Source organism: Musca autumnalis, unplaced genomic scaffold (assembly GCF_047663935.1).
Source record: "Musca autumnalis isolate F117 unplaced genomic scaffold, ASM4766393v1 scaffold_4, whole genome shotgun sequence".
NCBI lineage: Eukaryota > Metazoa > Arthropoda > Insecta > Diptera > Muscidae > Musca > Musca autumnalis.
This window is the reverse complement of record NW_027411977.1, coordinates 119,412,711-119,436,879: the sequence shown is the minus strand read 5'-3', so window position 1 is coordinate 119,436,879 and position 24,169 is coordinate 119,412,711. Positions and strand designations below refer to the sequence as shown.

Genomic DNA, 24,169 nt, shown 5'->3' with positions numbered 1-24,169 from the left:
TTATCATGTACATTAACGCAATTGGCATCAATAGAAAGGTCAATCGTTCCTCTTCCAAGTATAGCTTACTTGCCCGGAATGCCTCTTCCAGAAATAAAGATAAAAGCTGTATATTAAAAATTTTCACACATTTCACACAAAAGTTGTGGTCCATTTAACCCTCTAAATATTATCTGATCGCCATCTCAAATTGCAAGCTTCTTCTCTGTCATATACTCTTACCTTATTTAAATTTTCGAGGCGATCTGACTATTATTGCGACCTACAGAGCATCTACAATATCGGATAAAACTTATGTTTTTGGTCCATTTCACCCGCTAAATATTCCACGATCATCACCAATTAAAATAGCGATCTATTCGGATGTGAAACCGACCTCCATACCAAATTTCGTGACGATCGGTCCATAATTGCTGCCTGGAGTTTGATTACAATTTATAATGGACAGACGGACACACGGACGGATGGACACACATCGCTTTATCTCGCCGAGATATGAAGATTGGTATACCACATTGGGGGTCTCCGACGAATATTTCGCGGTGTTACATGAATTTTTACCAAAACAAACTTATAATACCCTTTCCACATAGTGGTGTAGGGTATAAATAGTGTGTTCTTGATGGATTTTATCGAAATAAGTTTAGATCGATGTATTTTTTCTTGGATGATAGTGACATCGGATGCGCATAAAAAGTGTATGCACTTTGTGCAAATTATAAGCATTATACCGTTTTTTGCACACTACGCTGCAGGCGATGCTACATCTTAGCGGCCAAAGTAAATCCTGGCAAATGTGTACAAATTAAAAGAGAAGAATTCGGTGTATTGGTAAACCACATGCGCATCAAGCTACTTAAGACATGTCCTTATCCTCATTTATATTATTGCATTAAAAATTGTCAATGCAAGTGGGAGTTACCCTAATAGTAATTTAAGGTGTCACAACAGCTTGATATATGCCCTAGGAAAAACGTTCTCAATCTTAACCCCTCGTTGCATATAGATGGAAATTTCCATCGTTTCATTAAATCCCAATAAATATATAAATGGTCAAGTTTACTCTATGTTTATCGTGTCAAGATATCTTTTTAAAATCCACTTAATAGAAAAAATATATAACTGTCAAAAAAAAGCAACTGTAACTAACAGTAAAACGAGCCAGAAAATAAAAATCTGCCGTTTGAAAATAAAACGTTAAAAAATATTATTTTATATTTATTTTATTTTTTTTTATATTAAAGATTCTGGAGATTAAAAAGTGATAATGAGTTGAAATATCGTTAGTAAAGAGGGTTTGTGATTTTTTTTAAATAATACTTGAAGAAAAATTAGTAAAGTATAGAAAATATTTCTTGACCAAATATTTTAAAAAATTTCGTATTCTTCTCAGATTATACTAAAAATACATGCTAAAATTTTTTAACTATTTTTCCGTAATAAGGAGCTCGAAATCTATCACATTCATTAATTTCGCCAAGAAAGAGAAAATCATGCAATAAAGTGTTAACGTTATTCCTAATTTAATTCTCTTCTTTAGAGGGGACATTTATGGTGACGATATGACATTTGCAAATGTCACCCACTTAGGTGTACTTATAGTAGGAAAGGATTTAGCAGGAGTCTTACTACCTGGACCATACAATAATACCATAACATAAGCTCCATACACGGCACTGAATGTGTAGAGAAAGCCTTCATATCTGCTATATTTATGCATTAAAGTATTTTAAAGAATAATTTCAATATAAGTATAGCATTCCACTATATTTTATCTTGGTCGGGGTAGCGAAGCGCACCGGGTTCAGCTAGTGCACATATATACAAAAGAATAAAAAATACATTTCTTTTAATAAGAGCAGAGCAAATAAACTGTTTTATTGCAGTTAAATTTTATTAACGTGTGTATGAGTTGACATCGGTTGGTGTGTCGCCGGATCCATGTGTCCGCTTGAAGTGCTGCCATAAAAAAACAAAAACGATTAGAGTTAGTCGCTCAACCATCGACAGGTTGGAAATATGAAGCATCATATGAAGGGATTCAGTATTTAGTTTAAAGTGAAACGTAACGGAACGATCGGTAATTGACTTCGAACAGTTGCGAAACGTACAAATGATATCGCATATGTATATATCATCACTTAAAATGGACTGATATTAATAAATGGACTGATAATAATAAATTTTAAATAGAAAATTGTGATTGTTACAAATTTAAGTGTTTTGTTTAGTTGCATTTAGTTTAAAGAAAATTGTTCAACAATATGAAGTAAGTGTTGCAGTGATCATATAGCAAAAAAACTAGTCTAATATGAGCCTATAACGGATGTTACTTTGTGTTTGAATCAATACTCTGAATACAACAACCAAACAAAGAAATAACTTTAGAAACACCAAATTCTGAAATATCGATATATGGTAATATACAAAAAAAGTTTTACAATCGTTGAAGTTGTGGTCTACCATTTAATAAATCGCGAATTGTAAATATATTTTAAGCAATATGCATACATATATTTCTGTTGATTGAAGTGTTTTAGCAACGGTCTCATAACATGGACCATCAAAATAATTTTCGTGGATGCTTTGTGGTAATACACAAAAATGGGTAAAAATGTTTTGAAGTAAACAAGTTTTTTGTGTTCTTTCTTGATTTCTGGCCAAACCACGCCACATTCAGACCTTTGCTCAAAGAAAGAATCAAAGAATTCCCCCTGCGCAACATGGTTCCAATGTATGATTTTTCGATATAAACCTGCATCACCCTAAAATCGATGCTGACATTTTGAAGTTTTGATTTCGGCGATTTTTGAATTTTTATTATAATTAGAAGTAGTGATTCCACGTCGTTTGATGTATATCTCATGAGCGTGCTCTGTGCAGTTCTCTTGTTTGTGGATATTCTCCACCGAAATTATTTTTCAATAAGTTCTTCAACAAAATTTGTTTATACCCAAACATCAATCGTCAGCCCGCAGTATAAAGGTGAACAAAGAAAAAACTTCACACAACCCCGACGTAAGTGTTTGCAAAAACAAGCAAACCTTCTCCACTCTTATGAGTCGTTGAATTACAACGAAGGCAACATAACAAAATGTTGTTGGTAGCTTATTACAGCCATAACCAACCGTACAAACCGTGCCAAAAAAGTTGTTTGTTGAAGAAGTTATTGAAAAATTACTTTGGTGGAGAATATCCACAAACATGAAACAAGGGAACTGATGAGATCCTGTGGCAAGGATCGAAACTAGTCTTCCCTCGCTTACCTCTTGGCGAACAATGTCAAACCTAATAAATAAGTTGTTTAAAAATATTAAAACAACAAAAATGGGTTTAAGCCAGACTATTTTGAAAAAAACTATATTATTTTTAATAAATCAAAATTAAAAGTAAATAAAAAAGTCAATAAACTAATTTTTGAAAAAGTGCTTAAAAGCCGAAAAAGTTGTGCATAAGTTGCTATTTACATTAGGCAATTATCCCGGGGACGATACAGTCAGTGCATTGTCCCAATTTGAACTTCCATATCTCAAAAACTGTAAAACCTACGAAAATATCATAAAGGCCAATCTTGTGGAGATTTTTTTCTGCTACAACATTTTCTTTAGACCCATTTACATAGAACTCGCGGTTTCCAAGCTAAATCGCGAAAACCTAAAGAACCCCTAAAAATGTGAACTTAAATCGCGATTTATTTGAAAATCCCTCCGGCGATTTTTTTGTTTCTTGATATTTCTCATCTATGAGCATTGTAGTTTCAGAATCAGCAAAAACTTCCGAGGTGTAAGCACCTTCCATTTAAATTTGTTAAGGCACACCGTGTACTATCAACATCACCAACATCAATATTCTTCTATCTCTGTGAGAAAATTTCGCGATGATCCGATTAAAATTCCGACCTGTAGTGTGATTGCAGAAAAAGTGAAAAAAGGGATGTAGTACCGACTATTGCGATATCTCTATTATTTTGACTACCTACGCTGACCTTGTTTGCAACATTGTAAAGATGGGATCTTCAACTTTCATAGTCAGGCTTTGCTTTTGGAAAGTCCCCAACTAAAGCTGCGATATTCGTCATTATATTTAAAATCGCAAAAATGAAAAGTTGGGTTTTATTTGCGACTATTGTGATATCTTCGTTGTTTGATCACCTACGAGAACCCACTTAACATCGTTAGAAAGGTGATATTTTCTACTTTCATTGTCAGGGTTTGCTTTTGGTATACCCCATATAGATGCTGAGATATTCGCTTTGGAAAAAAAACGTTGTTTTTTATCCAAATAAGTTTTTTGTTTTTTTGTCTCTCATATCAATGAGTGCACCCCGATTCATATTATCTCAATGATGTGGGACCTACAGTTGATCGCCGAGTCCGAACGGCATGTCTTAAGACACCACTTGTAGATAAGTTTTACGTGGCTGAAATACTCAGAAATTGTCGCCAACATTACTGAGGGGTATTTTTTGTAAACAGTAAATAAGTTAACAAAATTTCCACATTTATGTTAATGAATTAACAGTTAGTATGTCATTAATGTTAAGCACATACAAAATAGACCAAAATGGAGAAGTTTTGTACCAATATCTTTTGTGTATGGTCACTCCTATTATTTTGAACTCAAATGTATATAGCGTGTTTGGTGCAGTAAATACTTCAGCTACATCTAAATCTGGAACTATTTCGATATAATTTGGCTAATTTATTTCTAGAGCGAATTCAGTCACAAATTCCAAATTTAATCAAAATCGGACATATACAGCCTCTTTGGTGCAGCAAATACCTAAAATCAAGCGAAAATTCAGCTAATTGGACAATAAATGCAACCTGTAGGTTGTGAACGGACGGACGTGCATAAATTGACTCAGAAAGTCATTCTATAGATATCCCCAAAAGGAACTATTGGTCTATCTCGTTTCCTTGTGCATGTTACATACAAATGCACAAAGACATAATACTGCTTACCACAGTGTTGTGTAGGGTATAAAAAGGGTCTGATGCACCAAGTCGGATTTGTTGGAGTCCATGGAAGACGAAAATACCTTTTTCAGATTACTAAGTTATAGGAGTGTAAAAAACGCATAAAACAGGAAACTGTTTCATATATCAGTTCCGGTGGTTATTAACAACACTTTCTGTCGAAATCGGCCTTAATTTGCTGTAATTAGACACTTAGGGTTCTCCATTAACAATTTTTGTCATAGGTCAGATTTCAGCTATTTTTAAGCGTTTAGCTGACCCAATTAGCTAGAATTAGGGTTCCCAGTGAACAAAGGTAGGTAGTGATTTATCAGTTAAGGGGTAGTTTACACTATATGTAAATGTCATATGACATGAAATTTTCCATCGTTAAATATTCACTAATATGTGGAATATTGGAGATTTTCCTTACGCCATTTACTTTGTGCGTCCACACCAGCAAAAATCTAATAAAAGTACGTCTCCACATTGCCTGCGTGGTAGAATGTTTCGTGTCATATGACATTGATAGATAGTGTAAACTACCTCTAACAGAACATCAGAGGGAGTAGGTAGCGGTGATTGGTAAATTCTCCGAACCCTTTCCAATAATTTTTTCCTTGGTTCACCAAAGTCAGCGGTTATTAATTCGAATGGTATATTAAAGGACGATAAAGGATGATAATCAGGACTTCCGGTTCAAGCGGAATGAAATGGCACCAGGACACGGCGCCACAATCTCCTCTTATTCTCGAAGGAGCGTTTTTGTTCACCGTGTAAATTCTGGAGCTAACCATTTGCTCGGCCAGCGCTGTATGCCTCTGGTCATAGCCTTGGCGTACTAATATCAGACATAAAACGATGGAAAGAACTATTCATCGGTGATACATAATATGTACACATTTAGCAAATCTACCTCGGCAGTCCCACACTTTACTGCTGCATCTATACATGTAATGTATGGGTCACTAGAGTCAAGCTCAAGCGAGATAGGTCTGTACTGGACAGACTTGCAAAAACGTTGTAATCCTCGCAACGTTGCATGCTACATGTGAGCATTGTTTCCTATATGGCGGCGTTCATGATGCTTCTCAGACTCATAAAATCCATGCATCCCGGAGCGCTCAGGAATACCGTGTGCTATAAGATGCTGCGCTTGTTGGAAAACTGCGGGGGTATCTCGTTATATGGGGGAGGATTTTAGCTACATTTTGAACTACATGTTATTTGACATTTGAGGTTAACAGTGGTCACAAAACTTCTACAACAAAAATTGCCAACACAGGTACATACATGTTTTGGTATAGCCCCTATATTTTAGTTACAAATTATAACCAAACTACCTGTATGGATTTCCTTAAAGGTTTAGTTACTTTCCAAGCATATGCAAGAATCGGCACTAGTACCAATTGAAACTGTTTAGAATTTTTGCGGAAATTTGCGGTTTACGACCAAAAGTTTAGCTCGGTTTTTAGGTGCTGAATTTATACTTTTTGGAATATTTTTAAGTAATTTTATATCCTTTTCTTATGTGAATGTTCAATAAAATGTTTTTTGTGCTAATAGTGATCTATTTTATCGTGTTAATTTGGAGCCGCACTGAAAACTCGTGAAAGAAAAATAAAGCATTTGGAGGTATACACTTTAATAAATATTTTTTCTTGTTTGGGACACCCTAATCCTATAAAGTAAAGAAAGTGGATGGCAACCCTATATGGAGGCTGTGGCCAAAAGTGGACCGATATCACATTTCTTTATAAGGTGATGTTCTAAACTCTGAGTTCACTATTAAAGCCTATTCCGTTTGAAAATTTAGTTAATATACACATATAATATACATTTAATGGAGAAATCATGTGAGGAGTACAGTAAATCATGGACCAATAGTAACAATTTTTCTCGGGGTGTTGTACTATGCTATAAGAACACCTAGTACTGTATTGCAGCGAATTCGGTTGAACAATGTGTCCGTAACAGCAAAATACCACAATTCAAGACGATTCGTTATATGGGAACAACGCGAAAACGTGGACCTAGGACTCGAATATTTTTGTTACAGTGTTTTTAGGCCAAGAGGACACATTGATAAAAATTTCTGTTCGATATATTATCTAGAAGTATTTTTGTCACACCTCCCCATCTAAGTGCCACCACTGTGCATTGGCGCAACTTCCATTTTTCGGCATTTTAAAAATTTTAACTACATTTTTGACCGATCTACCTGTAAGTTGTTCCCAGGGTTCGCAAAACTTCTGCATCAAGACATCTCTACAATAAATTGTCAGCATAGGTCCATGGTTTGGTATAGCCCGTATGTAACGATATCATCGGATTTTTAGTGTTTTGAAGAATTTAGCACATTTGTTGACCGAACTATCTGTAATTGGACATTTGAGGTTCCCAATGTTATTAAAACGGGTTCTCCTCGCTGATTAAGAAGTATATTCTCTTTATACCCTCGGCATTTATGCTAACGAGGGAGGGTATATACACTTTCATACGGGCAAAATGTGCCTCATCGAAATAATGGTTTTACACCCCAAGTATGCTTGGACGTAATCCGTTTCAGTCAATTTGGAGTTGATTTTGCCATGTCCGTCTGTCTGTCTGGCTGGAGCGCACGATGACTCTCGAATGGATCAACCGATTCGATCCAAAGTTTGGCTTTCGTAATATTTTGTCCAAACTTGGTTTAAGTTCGAAGATGGGCTATATTGGTCAACTCCTTCCGGTACCTCCCACACAAAAGTTCGAAAATGTTCGGAACATTTGTGCGCACTATAACTACTGAAGGGAGGAACCGATTTGATCCAAACGTTGCACATCATGAAACTTTTACCAGACTTAATTAAGGTTCCAATATGGACTCGGGTAAGTTCAGATTAGGAGCTGCTCTCGAATCGCTTTGATTTTTGTTGCAGCAACTTGTATTCACTGCCCCCATACGATGGTACATGTTTCATCAGGAGCAAGTCCATACTCCTTGATAAAATAGCCTGAAAGGTGCAAAAAAAAAAAACCCTATGATACAGTGTGTAGTGGTTGGAGCGCAAGATAAATCTTGAACGGATCTGTCGATTCGGTCCAAAATTTCGCCTTCGTAATATCTTGTCCAAACTTAATTTAAGTTCGAGGATAAGCTATATCGGTCCACTCCTTCATCGTAAGCCACGTTTTCTTCAAAATTAGTTGCAATTTGGTACTTAGGGTTCCTAGTGGAAACTAAACTTTTCCACCAAAAATTATGGACATAGGTCTACATTTGGGTCAAGGCCCGTTTTTATGTACCTCCTGATGTTCAGTATTTTGGGGTATTTAAGCTACATTTTCCGACCAAATTAGGTATAATTTGGTATTTGGGATTTCCAATACTCACAAAGATTCTTACTCTCATATAACGGTACCTCCCAATATTCGGTATTTTAAGGATTTTGTCCACATTTTCAGACCAAATAAGCTGAATTTTGACATTGGAGATTCCCGTTGGTTACACATCTACTCCACCAAAAATTGTGAGCATAGGTCTACGTTTCGATACGTTTTAACTGTACCGCCTGATTTTTGGTATTTTGATGATTTAAGTTACATTTTCCATGAATTTATCAGCAAGAGTTGCGTCTAGTTGCATCCAAATTTTGGTTATTCGGAATCTAGGAATGTCCAATTTAATTTGTAAAAAAATTTAACTGGACATTACAGAACTTTTGTAGTTACGCTCCATTCAACAAAAGTATATTACACTAAAAAACACAAGAAAAATAATAACTTTTGAAATTTTATTGCTATATAACTATGTAACTCCAGGCTCCAAACATTTTTTTATACCCTACACCACTATGTGGAAAGGGTATTATAAGTTTGTTTTAGTAAAAATTCATGTAACACCGCGAAATATTCGTCGGAGATCCCCAATGTGGTATACCAATCTTCATATCTCGGCGAGATAAAGCGATTTTGAGATGTGTGTCCGTCCGTCCGTGTGTCCGTCTGTCCATTATAAATTGTAATCAAACTCCAGGCCGCAATTATGGATCGGTCGTCACGAAATTTGGTATGGAGGTCGGTTTCACATCAGAATAGATCGCTATTTTAATTGGTGATGATCGCGAAATATTTAGCGGGTGAAATGGACCAAAAACATAATTTGTATCCGATTTTGTAGCTGCTCTGTAGGTCGCAATAATAGTACGATCGCCTCGAAATTTTAAATAAGGTAAGAGTATATGACAAAAAAGAAGCTTGCAATTTGAGATAGCGATCAGATAATATTTAGATGGTTAAATGGACCACAACTTTTGTGTGAAAATTGTGAAAATTTTTAATATACAGCTTATATCTTTTTTCCTGTAAGAGACATTCCGGGCAAGTAAGCTATACTTGGAAGAAGAACGCTTGGCCTTTCTATTGATTTCAATTGTGTTGGTGTACATGCTAAGATAACAGAGTTACAGACTAATATACCCAGTTATTTGTTTGTAGTGTTATCATAAACACGCTAGAGTTCGCAATTATAGCTCAATAATCACGAAATTTTGCACGAGGTAAAAGTTTAGGTAGAAGAAGATGCTTACAATTTTGGATGATGATCTGATATTATTAAGCGGGTGAAATGGACCATTACTTTTGTATGAAAAATATAAAAAAAATATTTTTGGTCTATATTTTATTTCCTGGAGGGCATATGCCGGTAATGTAGACTACATATGGAAATAAAACTACTGATCTCCCCCCTGATGCAAATTGCAATCACGTGTCTGCTAGATAACGGGCCTATTGCTTAATATATAATGTGTTTTGTGTAGAGAACCACATTTTCCTATTCCCAGTTTTTGCATTATTGCAAATTTCATGGTGGCCTAATGTTTTAATTGTCCAATTGGATACATTGCAGTATGGGTCGCTTTGCCACCTTTTTGCAAAACGATTCCCTGCCAGACAAAATTTTATTTTCAAATAATATCCTTCAGTAAGTATTGCGACATTTTCTGAATATTTCAGCCATATAAAACTTCTCTACAAGTGGTGTCTTAGGGCACGCCGTTCGGACTCGGAGATAAGCTGTGGGTCCCATATCATTGAGCGAATATGAATCGGGGTACCCTCACTTATTGATATGAGAGAAGTCTCCCTTGTCCCTTCTGGGATGTTTGTGAACCAATTATTATATTATTATTTAAGCTTGTTGTGATACGGTGCCAGAATCCACAAAGTTATTTCTTACAATTACAATAAGATTATTTGTTCCATAAAGAAATTGTGATTTTTTGATTTCGGCCCGTCCGACTATACCCTTGGCTTACTTGTTTTAAATTTAATTTACATCTTCCCCTCTTCATTAAAAATAAACTTTTTTTTAGTTCTATTACGATTTTTTTTTTAACAATTAAACAAATATGTTTTTAGATGCAGCAAAATTTCTTGCATTGGATAGTGAATTGCTGAGAGAATATTTACAACAACAATAAAGTAAAAACAAAATCTTAACCAACGATACAATGGAACAGATTTCGCAATTTTATACTTTAATTTTTTGACTTTCACTGTTTATCGGTGAAAACCTTATACACATTGGGTAATGGTGTCGGGTATGACATAGTCGACACGTCCCGACTACAGCCTTTGATAACTTGTTTACTTCTTATCCTGTTTATGGGTGAACGCGGCAAAATTGACAGTGATGTTCAAGATAGGTATGGCTCCATGGTAAATTTTATCAGCAGCATTTCTTGGTATCTTCAGCACCAAATACATCCATGCATTCAATAACGTATGCATTTTTTAAAGAAGATTATTTCGAAGCTTTATATGACAAATTAAGGACACCCTTGTCCAAAAATCATTACAACTGGTTGTTGTTGACGCGAAGGCAATTTTTGTGTGGAAATATTGTTACATACATACAAATGAATATTTGAGATGCTCGTGTAAAGTGGTTAATGAACTTTCCAGAAGTGAATAAACCTGACACAAGCAAAAAACATACACAAAACATTTTGCAAAAAACAAAATCTGGTTATTTTTGGTGAAATTATACTGCTGAACATCTATCGTCATACATGTTTACATTTCGTCACCATAAATACCCGAAGACGTAACCCACAAAACCAAAACTTTACAGGAGAAGCAAAAAAGTTACAAAGTGAAAAACTCCCAGCAAAATTTGAAGGAAGGGGTTCCATGCGATGATGTGATTTAATGGCATCTTTTGCATTGGTTCAAACGAAGTCGTGAAAGATCCGATCTTTTCATTAGCATTTGAACCAATGCAAAGGAAGTCGTGAAAAATCCGATCTCTTCATCAGCATTTGAACCCATGCAAAGGAAGTCGTAAAAGATCCGATCTTTTCATCAGCATTTGTACCCATTCCATCGATCCAATAGAGATGAATTTTGTGTTTTTATTTATACAATTTTTTCTAAATATATAAGAATAGTAAATGCCCGCTACTTCGTATGCGGAAAGGAAACGAAATATATATAAACAATATTTAATACGGGAATGGTGAATACTGGAGATTCTGTTGTACTAAGACCTATTTTGATTACCAATATTTTTTCGATTGTAGTCAGAATTTAAAAAAAAAAATCTGCCGTATCGCATCCCTACACAACTACCATATTTTTTATTTCGAATTTCCAAAACTACGTATCATATTGCAAATTTCAGATTTGACTCCTGGTTTTACCCCTTCACTAACACAGCATTCTCTTCCAGTACGAATTTCCAAACACTAAACTTTATCTCACCCCTTCACAACAAAAATCACGCACATTCACAATTCAAGGTTCTAGCTTTAGCGGTTTCGCCCAGAATCCGAATAGGTCCGTTAAATTTTCGGCCACGTTTTCGTATATCCCCATATAACGGTACCTCTCGACTTAGTGTATTTTTAAAGAAGAACAAGTGTATATTGTCCAATTTTCTTTAAATTTGGACCTTGAATACTCAGAGGATATAGAAGTTTAATTTAAAAAATCTCCACTTCAATCCACGTTTATAAGAAGAGATATTTTGAGGATTTAGAGTATTTTGAAGATCTTCTGCACATTTTCCAACCGAAATTAGGAATTTGTGGCATGAAAGGTTAGAAAACTTCTTTACAAAAAATTGTACTTAATGTGCACCGGTATGTCAAGAGTATATAACGGAAATTTTTTTGAAGGCATTTCAATTTAGGATTTTTTAATATCAGGGGTAAATACCTTCTAGTTAAAAAAATTGTCGCATTGGACCACGTTTTTAAAATTTACATACCAAAGCTGTCAGAACAAAAAACATTTTTTGAAAAGATACTTCACGTTTGGCTACTTAATTTCAGTACATTATTTAGAAACTCCTTGGCGTTAACATCAAATCAATGGGGCAATATTCAGTACAATTTTTCAAACTCAGAACTTTGTCTCAAACTTTAGAGCGATCTTCATAACAAATACTTTTCAATTTCATATTTTTTGTACAAATAGCGTATTTTTAAATTATATAATCCCAGCTTTGTTCCTACACCCAACACCAAATTTAGTACCTTAACTATTTAAAATGGTTTTGGTATCAACATGTTACCCAACTTTTCCTACACATATGTAGGTAAACGTTTCAAAAATTGCTTCCTTATATTAAACATATATCCTAATAGTTTTCCAGTTCCCCTGAAACCCATTTGAGGACTATTTAGTAGTTTTTGTATAAATAAATACGAATTTTCAATTGGTGTTTAGAGTGGAGGTAGGGAGGAGACCTCCACTCTAAACACCAATTGCTAATCTAATACCGAATTTCAAAATTCCAGTTCTACCCTTTACAAAATCACAAATTGTACAAAATTCTATACCATATAGCAAATATCAAAAGGTACCAAATTTTGTACCATTTAGCACTTTTCGTACACGATTTTCCAAAATGTACTTTCATATCTCAGCTCTATCCGTTCACCTAAACCCAAATTATAGCCAATGTAGTTCCATTTAGCACTTTTCCATAAGTACGAATTTCCAAAAATTCCTCAATCCTCCAACACTCCAACAATAATCTGTTCACGCAAATACAAATTATAGCGAATTTCGTACCATTTAGTACTACTTCGTGCACATTAGTACGATTTTCAAAAGCTACCTCCATATCTCAATTCTATATTCCAACAGTAATCTTAATTCCAAATTTCAGGATTCCAGCTCTTCAAATCCAAATCATACTAAACTCACTACCATTTAGGACTTTTCGACCTTTGGTACATCTTTCTTACTCTTCATCAGTGACCCCCATTCCAAACTTCAGGATTCCGGCCCTATTCGTTAACCCATACCCAAATTGTACTATATTTAGTACCATTTAGTATTTTTCGTATAATTTTAATTCGAATTTCCAAAAACCTTTCTTTTTTAATCTCCATAAGTGACCTTCATTCTAAATTTCAAGATTCCAGCTCTATCCGTTCACCCAAACCCAAATTGTACAAAATTTACTACCATTTATTACTTTTCGTACACTTATAGTTCGAATTCCAAAAACCTTTCATTTTTACTCTTCATCAGTGATCCTCATTCCAATTTTCAGGATTCCAGCTCTATCCGTTCACCCAAATCCAAATTGTACTAAATTTAGTACCATTTAGTACTTTTCGTGCACTTTTAGTTCTAATTTCTAAAAACCTTTCTTTGTTACTCTCCATCAGTGACCCTCATTACTAATTTCAGGATTCCAGCTCAATCCGTTCACCCAAATCCAAATTTTACTAAATTTAGTACCATTTAGAACTTTTCGTGCACTTATAATTCGAATTTCCAAAAACCTTTCTTTCTTACTCTCCACCAGTGACCCTAATTTAAAATTTCAGGACTCTAGCTCCATCCGTTCACCCAAATCCAAATTGTACTAAATTTAGTACCATTTAGTACTTTTCGTACCCTTATAGTTCGAATTTCCAAAAACCTTTCATTGTTACTCTTCATCAGTGACCCTCATTCCAAATGTCTGTATTCCAGCTCAATCCGTTCACCCAAATCTAAATTGTACTAAATTTAGTACCATTTAGTACTTTTCGTACCCTTGTAATTCGAATTTCCAAAAACCTTTCTTTTTTACTCTTCATCAGTGACCTTCATTCCAAATTTCAGGATTCCAGCTCTATTCGTTCACCCAAACCCAAATTGTACTAAATTTAGTACCATTTATTACTTTTCGTATACTTATAGTTCGAATTCCAAAAACCTTTCATTTTTACTCTTCATCAGTGATCCTCATTCCAAATTTCAGGATTCCAGCTCTATCCGTTCACTCAAATCCGAATTGTACTAAATTTAGTACCATTTAATACTTTGCGTGCACTTATGGTTCGAATTTCCAAAAACCTTTCTTTTTTACTCTCCATCAGTGACCTTCATTCCAAATTTTAGGATTCCAGCTCTTTTCGTTCACCCAAACCCAAATTGTACTAAATTTAGTACCATTTAGTACTTTTCGTACCTTTATAGTTCGAATTTCCAAAAACCTTTCATTATTACTCTTCATCAGTGACCCTCATTCCAAATGCCTGTATTCCAGCTCTATCCGTTCACCCAAATCCAAATAGTACTAAATTTAGTACCATTTAGCACTTTTCGTGCACTTATAGTTCGAATTTCCAAAAACCATTCTTTGTTACTCTCCATCAGTGACCCTCATTGCAAATTACAGGGTTCCAGCTCAATCCGTGCACCCAAATCCAAATTGTACTAAATTTAGTACCATTTAGCACTTTTCGTAAACTTATAGATCGAATTTCCAAAAACCCTTTGGTACATCTTTCTAGCTCTCCATCAGTTACCCTCATTCCGAATTTCAGAATTCTAGCTCTACGCGTTCGCGTAATACAAAGGGTACCATATTTAGTACCTTTTGGTACTTTTCGTACCCTTCCAGTTCGAATTTCGAAAAATCCAGCCTTATCTCACCCCTATACACCAACAGCAACCCACACTAAAAATTTCAAGTTTCTAGCTTCAGCCGTTTCGTCTGGGCGTTGATGAATCAGTCAGTCAGTCAGTCACTCACCTCACTACTCTTTTATATATATAGATTAATTATTTACAATAGGTTTGATGTTGTCGGAGAATCGAAATCACAATCGACGTTGTTAAAACTCTCGTCGTAATGATAATGTCATTGCAAAGGGTTGGTGAAAATGGCATGCAAAAGCATTGGTAGAAATGACATGCCAAAGCATTAGTGAAAATGACATGCTTTGGATCCAGAAATGAATAGCATCTTTTGGGGTCCACGCTCATATAAAATTCATCGATGAAGATGCTAAAAAGATGACATGCCAGCTCACTTGCACCCATGATTGAATGGCATCTTTGGCATCGAACATTTTGCTGGGCTGTTTTATCGAATACCAATCTTATCAGGGCGAGTATTCGGAGTATTATCAATCATGTACAAATGGGAGTAAGTAATAAAACTAAAACCGCGAAAAAGATTGGTTTTGGGAACCGTCATTACAACAACATCTGCAATGTTTTCCTATATCCCGAAATGCCATTTCTTGAATATTTTAATTATTTTTAAAAGTAGAAACTTGAAATTTCGCAAGAGCACTTATTTTAGCTTTATGTATCAGATTTCATCAAAAAGCGAATTTAGATTTTCATGTGGGTTACGACTTCGGGCATTGATGGTGACGATATGTATGCGTTTTAAATGAGAGGTTCATTCCCTGCCACAATTATACAAAATATTTATTTGATTCATCAATAAATAACACATGTTAATTAGATCGCTCTTTGCAGAGTTTTTGTTTTTTTTAATGACATTCATTATTTGATTTAAGCCGATGTAAATTCAAACAAATATAATTTTTCGTTTGTGGGCATTAAACAATATTTGGCTAATTAGTTAATTATGAGATTTATTTTTTATTTCAATATGCCACACATAAACAAACACAGTAGTATTTTAAGTGTTGGAAAAAAGCTGGGCAATTGATTTGGGCTATCGCTATGTCATCCACCATAAAGCTTAAATAAAAGAACCAAACAAATTTCTTAAACAAATTAGGTAATTTTGATTTACGGCCACAACATCATAAATTAAAGGCCAATAAAAATATGTATGATAACATTCTTTTGACTAAATACTTTAATTTTCATTTCTTTTCTTTTCATTTCTTTTGTTTGTTTTTAGAACTGAATCCCAACAAAATATTGTTGATTCAACGCCGGATCTTTCGCTAAAGCAAGTAAATAAAAGTGTTCAAAATCTTGATAACGATGATTATGATCCACATGAACATCGTAATGTTAAGAATCCCACAACGTAAGTTTTCAAATTGGTCTTATGATGTGACAATTATTAAACTATTTGTTGTTTTTGTTTTAGTAACAACCAAACCTTTGCCCATTTTCTTAAGGCCAGTATTGGTACTGGGGTACTGGCCATGCCAAGTGCCTTTGCCAATGCCGGTTATGTAAATGGTCTCATATTGACTGCCGTTGTAGGCTTTCTAGCTGTCCATTGTTTGCACATTTTGGTAAGTAAGAGATAACTTAAGAAGAGAAATATTTGTTTTAAACTTTTTATTTGTGTATCATTTAACAGATTAACTCCATGTACGAGCTATGTAAACGTAAACGTGTGCCATATTTAACATTTTCTGAAGCCATGACATTGGGATTCAAAGAGGGGCCACCTTTCTTTAAGTGCATTGTGCCGATTGCCACGTAAGTTTATTATTGTTTTTGCATTATACATTTATTATATAAATCAAAATTAGTAAGAGGTTTAGTGGGAGAGGGAAGGAGTGGTATTCGAGTATAGATTATCGGATGTAAAAGAATAAAGGACAATAATGGACATTTTGTGAATAATTGGCCGTTCCGATTTAGCTAAAACAATTAAGAACGCTGTTAAGTTCGCTCAGGCCGACCTTTTAATAAGCTCTACCACGAACTGTATTGAAGTGAATAAGAACAATTAGTTTCTTTTCTTTTATGAAAATACTAAGCTCTACCTCTTATTGTACGAGTAGTATATCCCAACTGATAATACTCCCTTCAAAAGTGCTCATATGGGGCGTCGTCGGAATTATTCCCAAAACATGGATAAATATTAACAATTTTTCGAACTGAGCTTTAGAACTCCTGGCAAAATTTGACAAAAAAAACTCTCGAAATACATGCAACACGGTGCGCCTTAATTTAATTTAAGTTTTTGCGGAATCTGAAACTACAATGTTCATAGATGAGAAAAATCAAAACACAAAAAAATCGCCGGAGGGATTTTCAAATAAATCGCGGTCAAAGTTCACGTTTTTGGGGCTTTTTTAGGTTTTCACGATTATGCTTGGAAACCACCGAGCCGTATCATAATGGGACTAAAGAAAATGTTGTAGCAGTAAAAATTCCCTATAAGATTGTCGTTAATGATTTGTTCCTAGGATTTACCATTTTTGTCATATTGAAGTTCAAATTGGGACAATGGTCTAACTGTATCGCCTCCATATAAAACAATATCATACACGAGCGCCTTAACTAAATTTAAGTGAAAACAGCTTACATCTGGGATGTTTTTGTGGATTCTGAAACAGCAATGTTGATAGATAAGAAAAATATAAAAACAAGAAAAAATCGATGAAGGGATTAAATATGTCGCGGTCAAAGTTCACATTTATAGGTTTATTTTATCTTTTCCGATTTTGCTTGGAAACTGCAAGTCCTATCGAAATGGAGCTAAAGAAAATGTTGTAGCTGTGAGAATGCTCTAGAGGAGTGACGTTAATGATTTGTTCCCAGGTTGTACCATTTTTGAGATAAAGAAGCTCAGGTTACATTTTTAAGTTTTTTTGCTAAGGTTACGCGTTTTTGCATAAATACGGCAAGTCTTATCGAGATGGGACCTGAGAAAATCTTATAGCTGTGAAAATTCTCTACAAGATTGATTGTGTGATTTGTTGATAGGCTGTACTATTTTTTAGATACATAAGTTTAAGTTGGGAAATTGCCGTCATGGCATTGTTTTATATGAAGACGATACAGTCAGTCCATTGTCCCAATTTGAACTTCAATATCTCAAAAATCATAGGAAAAAGTCATAAAGATCAATTTTGTAGAGAATTTTCAATGCTACAACATTTTTTTTAGTCGCATAACGATAGGACTCGTGGTTTCCAAGCAAAATCGTGAAAACCTAAAAATGCTCTAAATACGCGAACTTTGACCGCGATTTATTTGAAAATGTCTCCGGCGATTTTTTTTTGTTTTTTTGATTTTTCTCATCTATGAACAAAGTTTCAGAATCCGCAAGAATTTCCCAGGTGTAAGCACCTTTAATTTAAATCTAGTAATTCGGCAATAGCGGCTAAATTTAATCCTGGTTGTATATTTACAGTTTGTTTGCGAGTCAGTTTCTATTTTCTGGGAAAACAAAAATCCAAGTGACGACCAATTCGGTAGAAAAATGTGACTAAAATCTTCAAAAATTTTAAATGGTAGCTACGCTTATATGTGGCTATACCAAAATATGAACCTATACTGTCTGATTTTTTGCAAGGGATGTTTTGTAACTGCATAAATGTCTTGTACCTTAAGTGAATACTAAATACCAAATTACAGTTATTCCGTTTGTATAATGTGGATAAAACTTTTAAAACACCGACAAATTTCTAATGAAAAGCTTTATGCCCCAAACTAAGACTAAATACCAAATTTACCATTTCGTTGGGATATTGGAGCCAAAATCTTCAAAATACCGAAAATTTTGAGGGACAAAGAAGACTACATACCAAATTGAGGTCACAATAGTCAAAATACATACGGAAAATCGGAAGGTACCGTTCTATGAGGGCTATATGAAGATGAGAACCTGAACCGACAAATTTCTGGTGGAAAGCTTTATACCCCCAACTAAGACTAAATACCAAATTTCTGACATTTTGGTGGGGTATTGAGGCCACAACCTTCAAAATACCGAAAATCAGGAGGTACTGTTTTATGAGGTATATGAAAACGTATACGGACAAATTTCAAGTAGAAAGTGTTACAACTCCCACCAAAGACTAAATACCAAATTTCAGCTATTTCCGTGTGTTAATGAAGCTAAAACCTTTAAAATTCCGAAAATTGGGAGGTGTCGTTTTATGGGGCCTATAAGAAGGCGTGAACCCATACCGGCAACTTTCAGTTGGAAAGTTGTATAGCCTCAATGAATACTAAATACCAAATTTCAGCCATTTCGGTGAGATATTGAGGCCCCAACCTTCAAAATACAGAAAATCGGGTTTCCGTTCTACGGGGCCTATATAAAGACGGGGACATATGCCGACAAATTTCAGGTGGAAAGTTTTGCACCCCAAACTGAGACTAAATACCAAATTTCAGTCATTTCGGTGGGATATTGAGGACGAAACCATCAAAATACCGAAAATCGGGAGGTACAGTTCTATGGGGGCAATATGAAGGCGTGGACCTGTACCGACATATTTAGAGGAGAAAGCTACATATCGCAAACGAAGACTAAATGCAAAATTTCAGCCATTTCGGTGAAACATTGAAGGCACAACCTTCAAAATACCGAAAATCGGGAGGTACAGTTCTATGGGGGATATATGAAGGCGCTAACCTATACCTACAAATTTTAGGTGGAAAGTTTGCACCCCCAGCGAAGACTAAATACACGATCTATGAGGGCTATTTGAAGTTGTTGATCTATACCGGCATACTTAGAGGGGAAAGTTGAATATCCCCAACTAAGACTATATTCCAAATTTCAGCCATTTCGATGGATTATTATGGTCATAACCTTGAAAATACTGAAAATCGGGAGGTACCATTCTATGGGGGCTATATGAATGCGTGAACCTGTACCGACAAATATCATATGATACGTTTAATACCCCAAATGAAGACCATATACCAAATTTCGGTGGAATATTGTGGCCACAACCTTTAAAATACGGAAAATCGTGAGGTACCGTTGTATGGGGTCAATATTAAGGTGTGGACTTATTTTACACCCCGAACGAAGACTAAACACCAAATATTAGCAATTTTTATGTTATAATGAAGCTAAAACATTCAAAATACCGAAAAACGGGTGGTACCGTTCTATGGGGGCTATATCCTTAGATCCTTTGCAATACCAAATATCCTAGAAGTAATATAAACTTCTATACCAAATTACAAAGCTCTGTCTTAAAAATTGCGAGCTGTATCATGATTTCAATAGACGGACGGATGGGCGGACATGGTTATATCAACTTAGAATTTAACTCTGATCAAGAATATATACTTTATAGGGTCTCCGATGAACATTTCGATGTGTTACAAACGGAATGACAAATATAATTATATGTTATGGTGGAGGGTATAAAAAAGTGTTTTTCAATCCTGTGGACAGACAGAGTCTAATTAATTGTTAGTTGTTTAGAAAAACATCCATCCAGAAAAAATAAACCAGAAAATATTAAATAAAAAATAATGAAGTTGCAAAAAAATTGCCAATTATTACAATACATTCGCAATTTGTTATGTCCTCTTCTTGAGTGACATCGGTCTAGGCCAATTATGAGAGAAACAACACGTTTGTTTTCTTCGTGTTAAGAAAAGCCTTAAAAAGGTACAAAGTTAATATTTCAGTTTGTATTTTCAGACCCTTTGTGGACGGTTTCTTGGCATTCTATCATTTTGGCATTTGTTGTGTTTATGTTGTTTTCATCGCCGAGAGTATTAAACAAATTGTCGATGAACATTTGGTAGTATTGGACCTGCGAATCCACATGTGTTTTGTGCTGGTGCCATTGTTTTTGATATTCAGCATAAGAAATTTGAAACTTCTGGCGCCGTTTTCGTCATTTGCCAACATTTTGCTGCTGGTTGGTAAGTAAGGTACTCCTAAGCCGCAAAGCAATAATATGCCTATTAAAATTAAATTTTCTCCACACAAAAAGGTTTTGGTGTAATTCTATATTATATATTTGATGAACTACCACCACTGTCGGAGCGTAAAGCAGCCGAAGCCATTTCAAAATTGCCGATATTCTTTGGTACCGTACTTTTTGCCTTGGAAGCTGTTGGTGTGGTAAGTAAATTATGCCAAGAGAGGAGGAGGAGGAAGAGTTCTGTCTGCATAACTCATAAATTAGAAACGACAGCCTCATTAAATTGAAAACCACAAAACAATTAAGATTATTAAAACATTCAAAAGACAATATTAAATTGTGTGATGCTACGTTGTTTTCAATGTTTTCGTTTTTGTTTTGGCAGTGACAGTTTCAATTAATTAGCCCGAACAATTTATGCTTTGTTTGGTTTCCTTGAACTGACTGTTTTTTTTTTCATTTGTTGGAATATTTAGCTGTTGTTGTTGTTGGTTTTGTTGTCGTGTTTTTACTTTGTCAATCTACAAAATATTTTTGTTTAATTTGGCTGTTCCTACTAATTCGTCTTTATTTACAGATACTTGCCATTGAAGAAAATATGGCCACGCCAAAAGCCTATTTGAGACCATTTGGTATCATGAATATGGGAATGCTGATTGTCCTAACGTTGTACATTACTTTGGGATTTTTCGGTTATTGGCGTTATGGTGATGAAGCTTTGGGCAGTGTAACATTGAATATACCACAAGAACAAATGTAAGTTTATTTTCCACGGAAAGTGAAAAAGGATAATTAAATTAAATAAGATAAAATCCAGGAGATTCTCAAATTCAGTTATAAGACTGAATATAGATGCTTATTATACGTTATTAGCTGTGAAAAGTAAATAAGGTAGGACTTTATTTTGAATTACTTATCAGTGGAGGCGGGAGAATGGGAGAATCATTTAATATCTGCGTTGTGAAAAATCCTTTTATCTTTTTGCCGGGTTAGGAAGAAATATCTATTCTGGAAATTCTATGCCTTTTCCTAGAAAAATAAATTAACTACGAAGCAAGCAAACATATAATTTATATTGGAACCTAATGATGGATCCATTTTTGTTGAAGCACGTACCACAACTTCAATAACAAGAGCAGAGAAATGGAATTCTTCAAAGCAAGGATATAAACAAAATGTTGTGATGTTTGCATTTGCAACAAAACAAAACAGGACTCAATTTTTTCTATGATTTCTTATTTTGTAAAGAACAAGTAATAAGCATTAACTTCGGTTTTTACCTTCCACCGTAAAATATTCTGAACTAAAGTGAAGATATAAGTTTTCTTTCTATTACGAAAGTATCAACGTCCACAACATGTGCTAGCAAAATTTTGTGCTCGTTGGGAGTCTAATCACCAATTAAAGCAAATTCAGGTGAAAAATATAGATTTAAACTTAAAAATACATCAAATCGCTTGTAGCTAGATCCTCGGTCCACAATTCTAGGTGGTAAAGTAGTTTGAAACCACCAATACAAAATTATAACTAATTCGGTCTGAAAACTTTAAAATTTGAAATCGGTCTGGTTGATTACTGGAAACCTCAAATGCCAACAGTCAATTCAGATAGGAAATATAGATAACAAGTAAAAGAGTGCTATAGTCGGACGGGGCTGACCATGTGATACCCTACACCACTTTTACTGGGCACTAGTTTTGCGCGGATTTTATTTATATGATTGCGAAGTCTCCCTTGTTCCTTTGGGGATGTTGTGGGAATATATTTATGTATGTATGATTGCGACTCGTTATATATTATTTTCATTATTTCGTAATAGGCCGATGGACCATTTTGGCTATATATATACCTACCAATTTCTGGCGGAAAGTTTTTAGACTCAAAGGAGACTAAGTACCAAATTTCCAACATTTAGGTAAAACCTTCAAAATACTGAAAACCAAGAGGTATGCTTCTATGGAGGATATATGAACCGGCTTATCTATACTGATAATAGAGTTGTGCCAAAGGAACTATATGGAACTATCTAGTTTACTTCGCAGTTCCAATGGCCCACATTTTTCTTTGAACAAACTGCGTATACTTACTATCACACGTTATATTTCAGGATGTTACTTATACGTTTTGGAACTAGTACAAGGAACTAGGAACTAGATTACCCAACTCTAACTGATAATTCTCTTCTGGAATAGTTTATAACTCCATTGAAGACTAAATACCAAATTTCATTCATTTCGGTGGGTTGCTGTGGCCACAACCCTAAATATGCCGAAAATCAGGATGTACCGTTCTATGGGAGCTATATGAAGGCGTGGACATATACCGACACATTTCTGGGAGAAAGTTTTATACTCCCAACGAATACTAAGTACCAAATTTTCAGGGTGATAATGAGGCTAAAACCTTAAAAATACCGAAGATCGAGTGACACCGTTCAATGGGGGCTATATAAAGGCGGGGACCTATACCAACAAAAATTCATATAGAACGTTTAATACCCCAAATGAAGACCAAGGTACCGTTCTATGGGGACTATACTAAGGCGTAGACCTGTGCCGACAGGTTTCTGGGGGAAAGTTTTATACCCACGACGAAGACTAATTATCAGCCATTTCTGAGGAATTTGAGGCCACAACCTCCAAAACAACGAAACCCGTGAGGTACGTTCTATGGGGGCTATATAAAGGCGTGGACCTATACCGACAAATTTCATATGTAATGTTTATTACCCCAAATGAAGATTAAATATCAAATTTCAGTCATTTCTGTGGATTATTGTGGCCACAACCTTCAAAATGCCGATAATCGGGACCTATACCGACAAATTTTTGGGGGAAGTTTTATACCCCCAACGAAGACTAAGTACTAAATTTCAGCAATTTCGGTGTGATAATGAGGCTAAAACCTTTGAAATACCGAAAATCGGATGGTACCATTCTATGAGGGCTATATTAAAATTGGATAGCCCATTTGCAATACCAAACATCCTAGGATTAATAGAAAGTTCTATACCAAATTACGAAGCTCTATCTTAAAAATTGCGAGCTGTATCTTAGAATTTTACCCTGATCAAGAATATATATACTTTATAGAGTCTCCGATGAATATTTCGATGTGTTACAAACGGAATGACAAATTCTACCCTCCATATTATGGTGGAGGGTATAAAATGGGAATTCATCGATATATTCTGGTCCAATTAACCCGCTAAATATTATCTGATCATCAATTTAAATGGCATGCTACTTCCCTGTCGTAAACCCAAACCTTACATAAAATTTCGTGCCGATCAGACTACCATTGCGACCTACAGATTCGCTACAAAACTGGTCTGAACTAGAGGAGGGCGCGTGTCGTGCCGTG

At 35.1% G+C, this 24,169-nt stretch overlaps 1 protein-coding gene across 1 annotated transcript in view; it reads left to right on the top strand.

The window, feature by feature from the left end:
• The first annotated feature begins 1,882 nt into the window (after window positions 1-1,882).
• Window positions 1,883-24,169, top strand: part of acs (arcus) — a 53,253-nt gene continuing 30,966 nt past the window's right edge. The window contains exons 1-7 of the mRNA XM_073986906.1: window positions 1,883-2,269; window positions 16,117-16,248; window positions 16,312-16,462; window positions 16,531-16,652; window positions 20,578-20,804; window positions 20,876-21,006; window positions 21,384-21,562. Of these exons, the coding sequence (XP_073843007.1) occupies window positions 2,265-2,269; window positions 16,117-16,248; window positions 16,312-16,462; window positions 16,531-16,652; window positions 20,578-20,804; window positions 20,876-21,006; window positions 21,384-21,562 (947 nt within the window). The 5' untranslated portion in view covers window positions 1,883-2,264. The remainder of the gene's footprint in view (window positions 2,270-16,116; window positions 16,249-16,311; window positions 16,463-16,530; window positions 16,653-20,577; window positions 20,805-20,875; window positions 21,007-21,383; window positions 21,563-24,169) is intronic.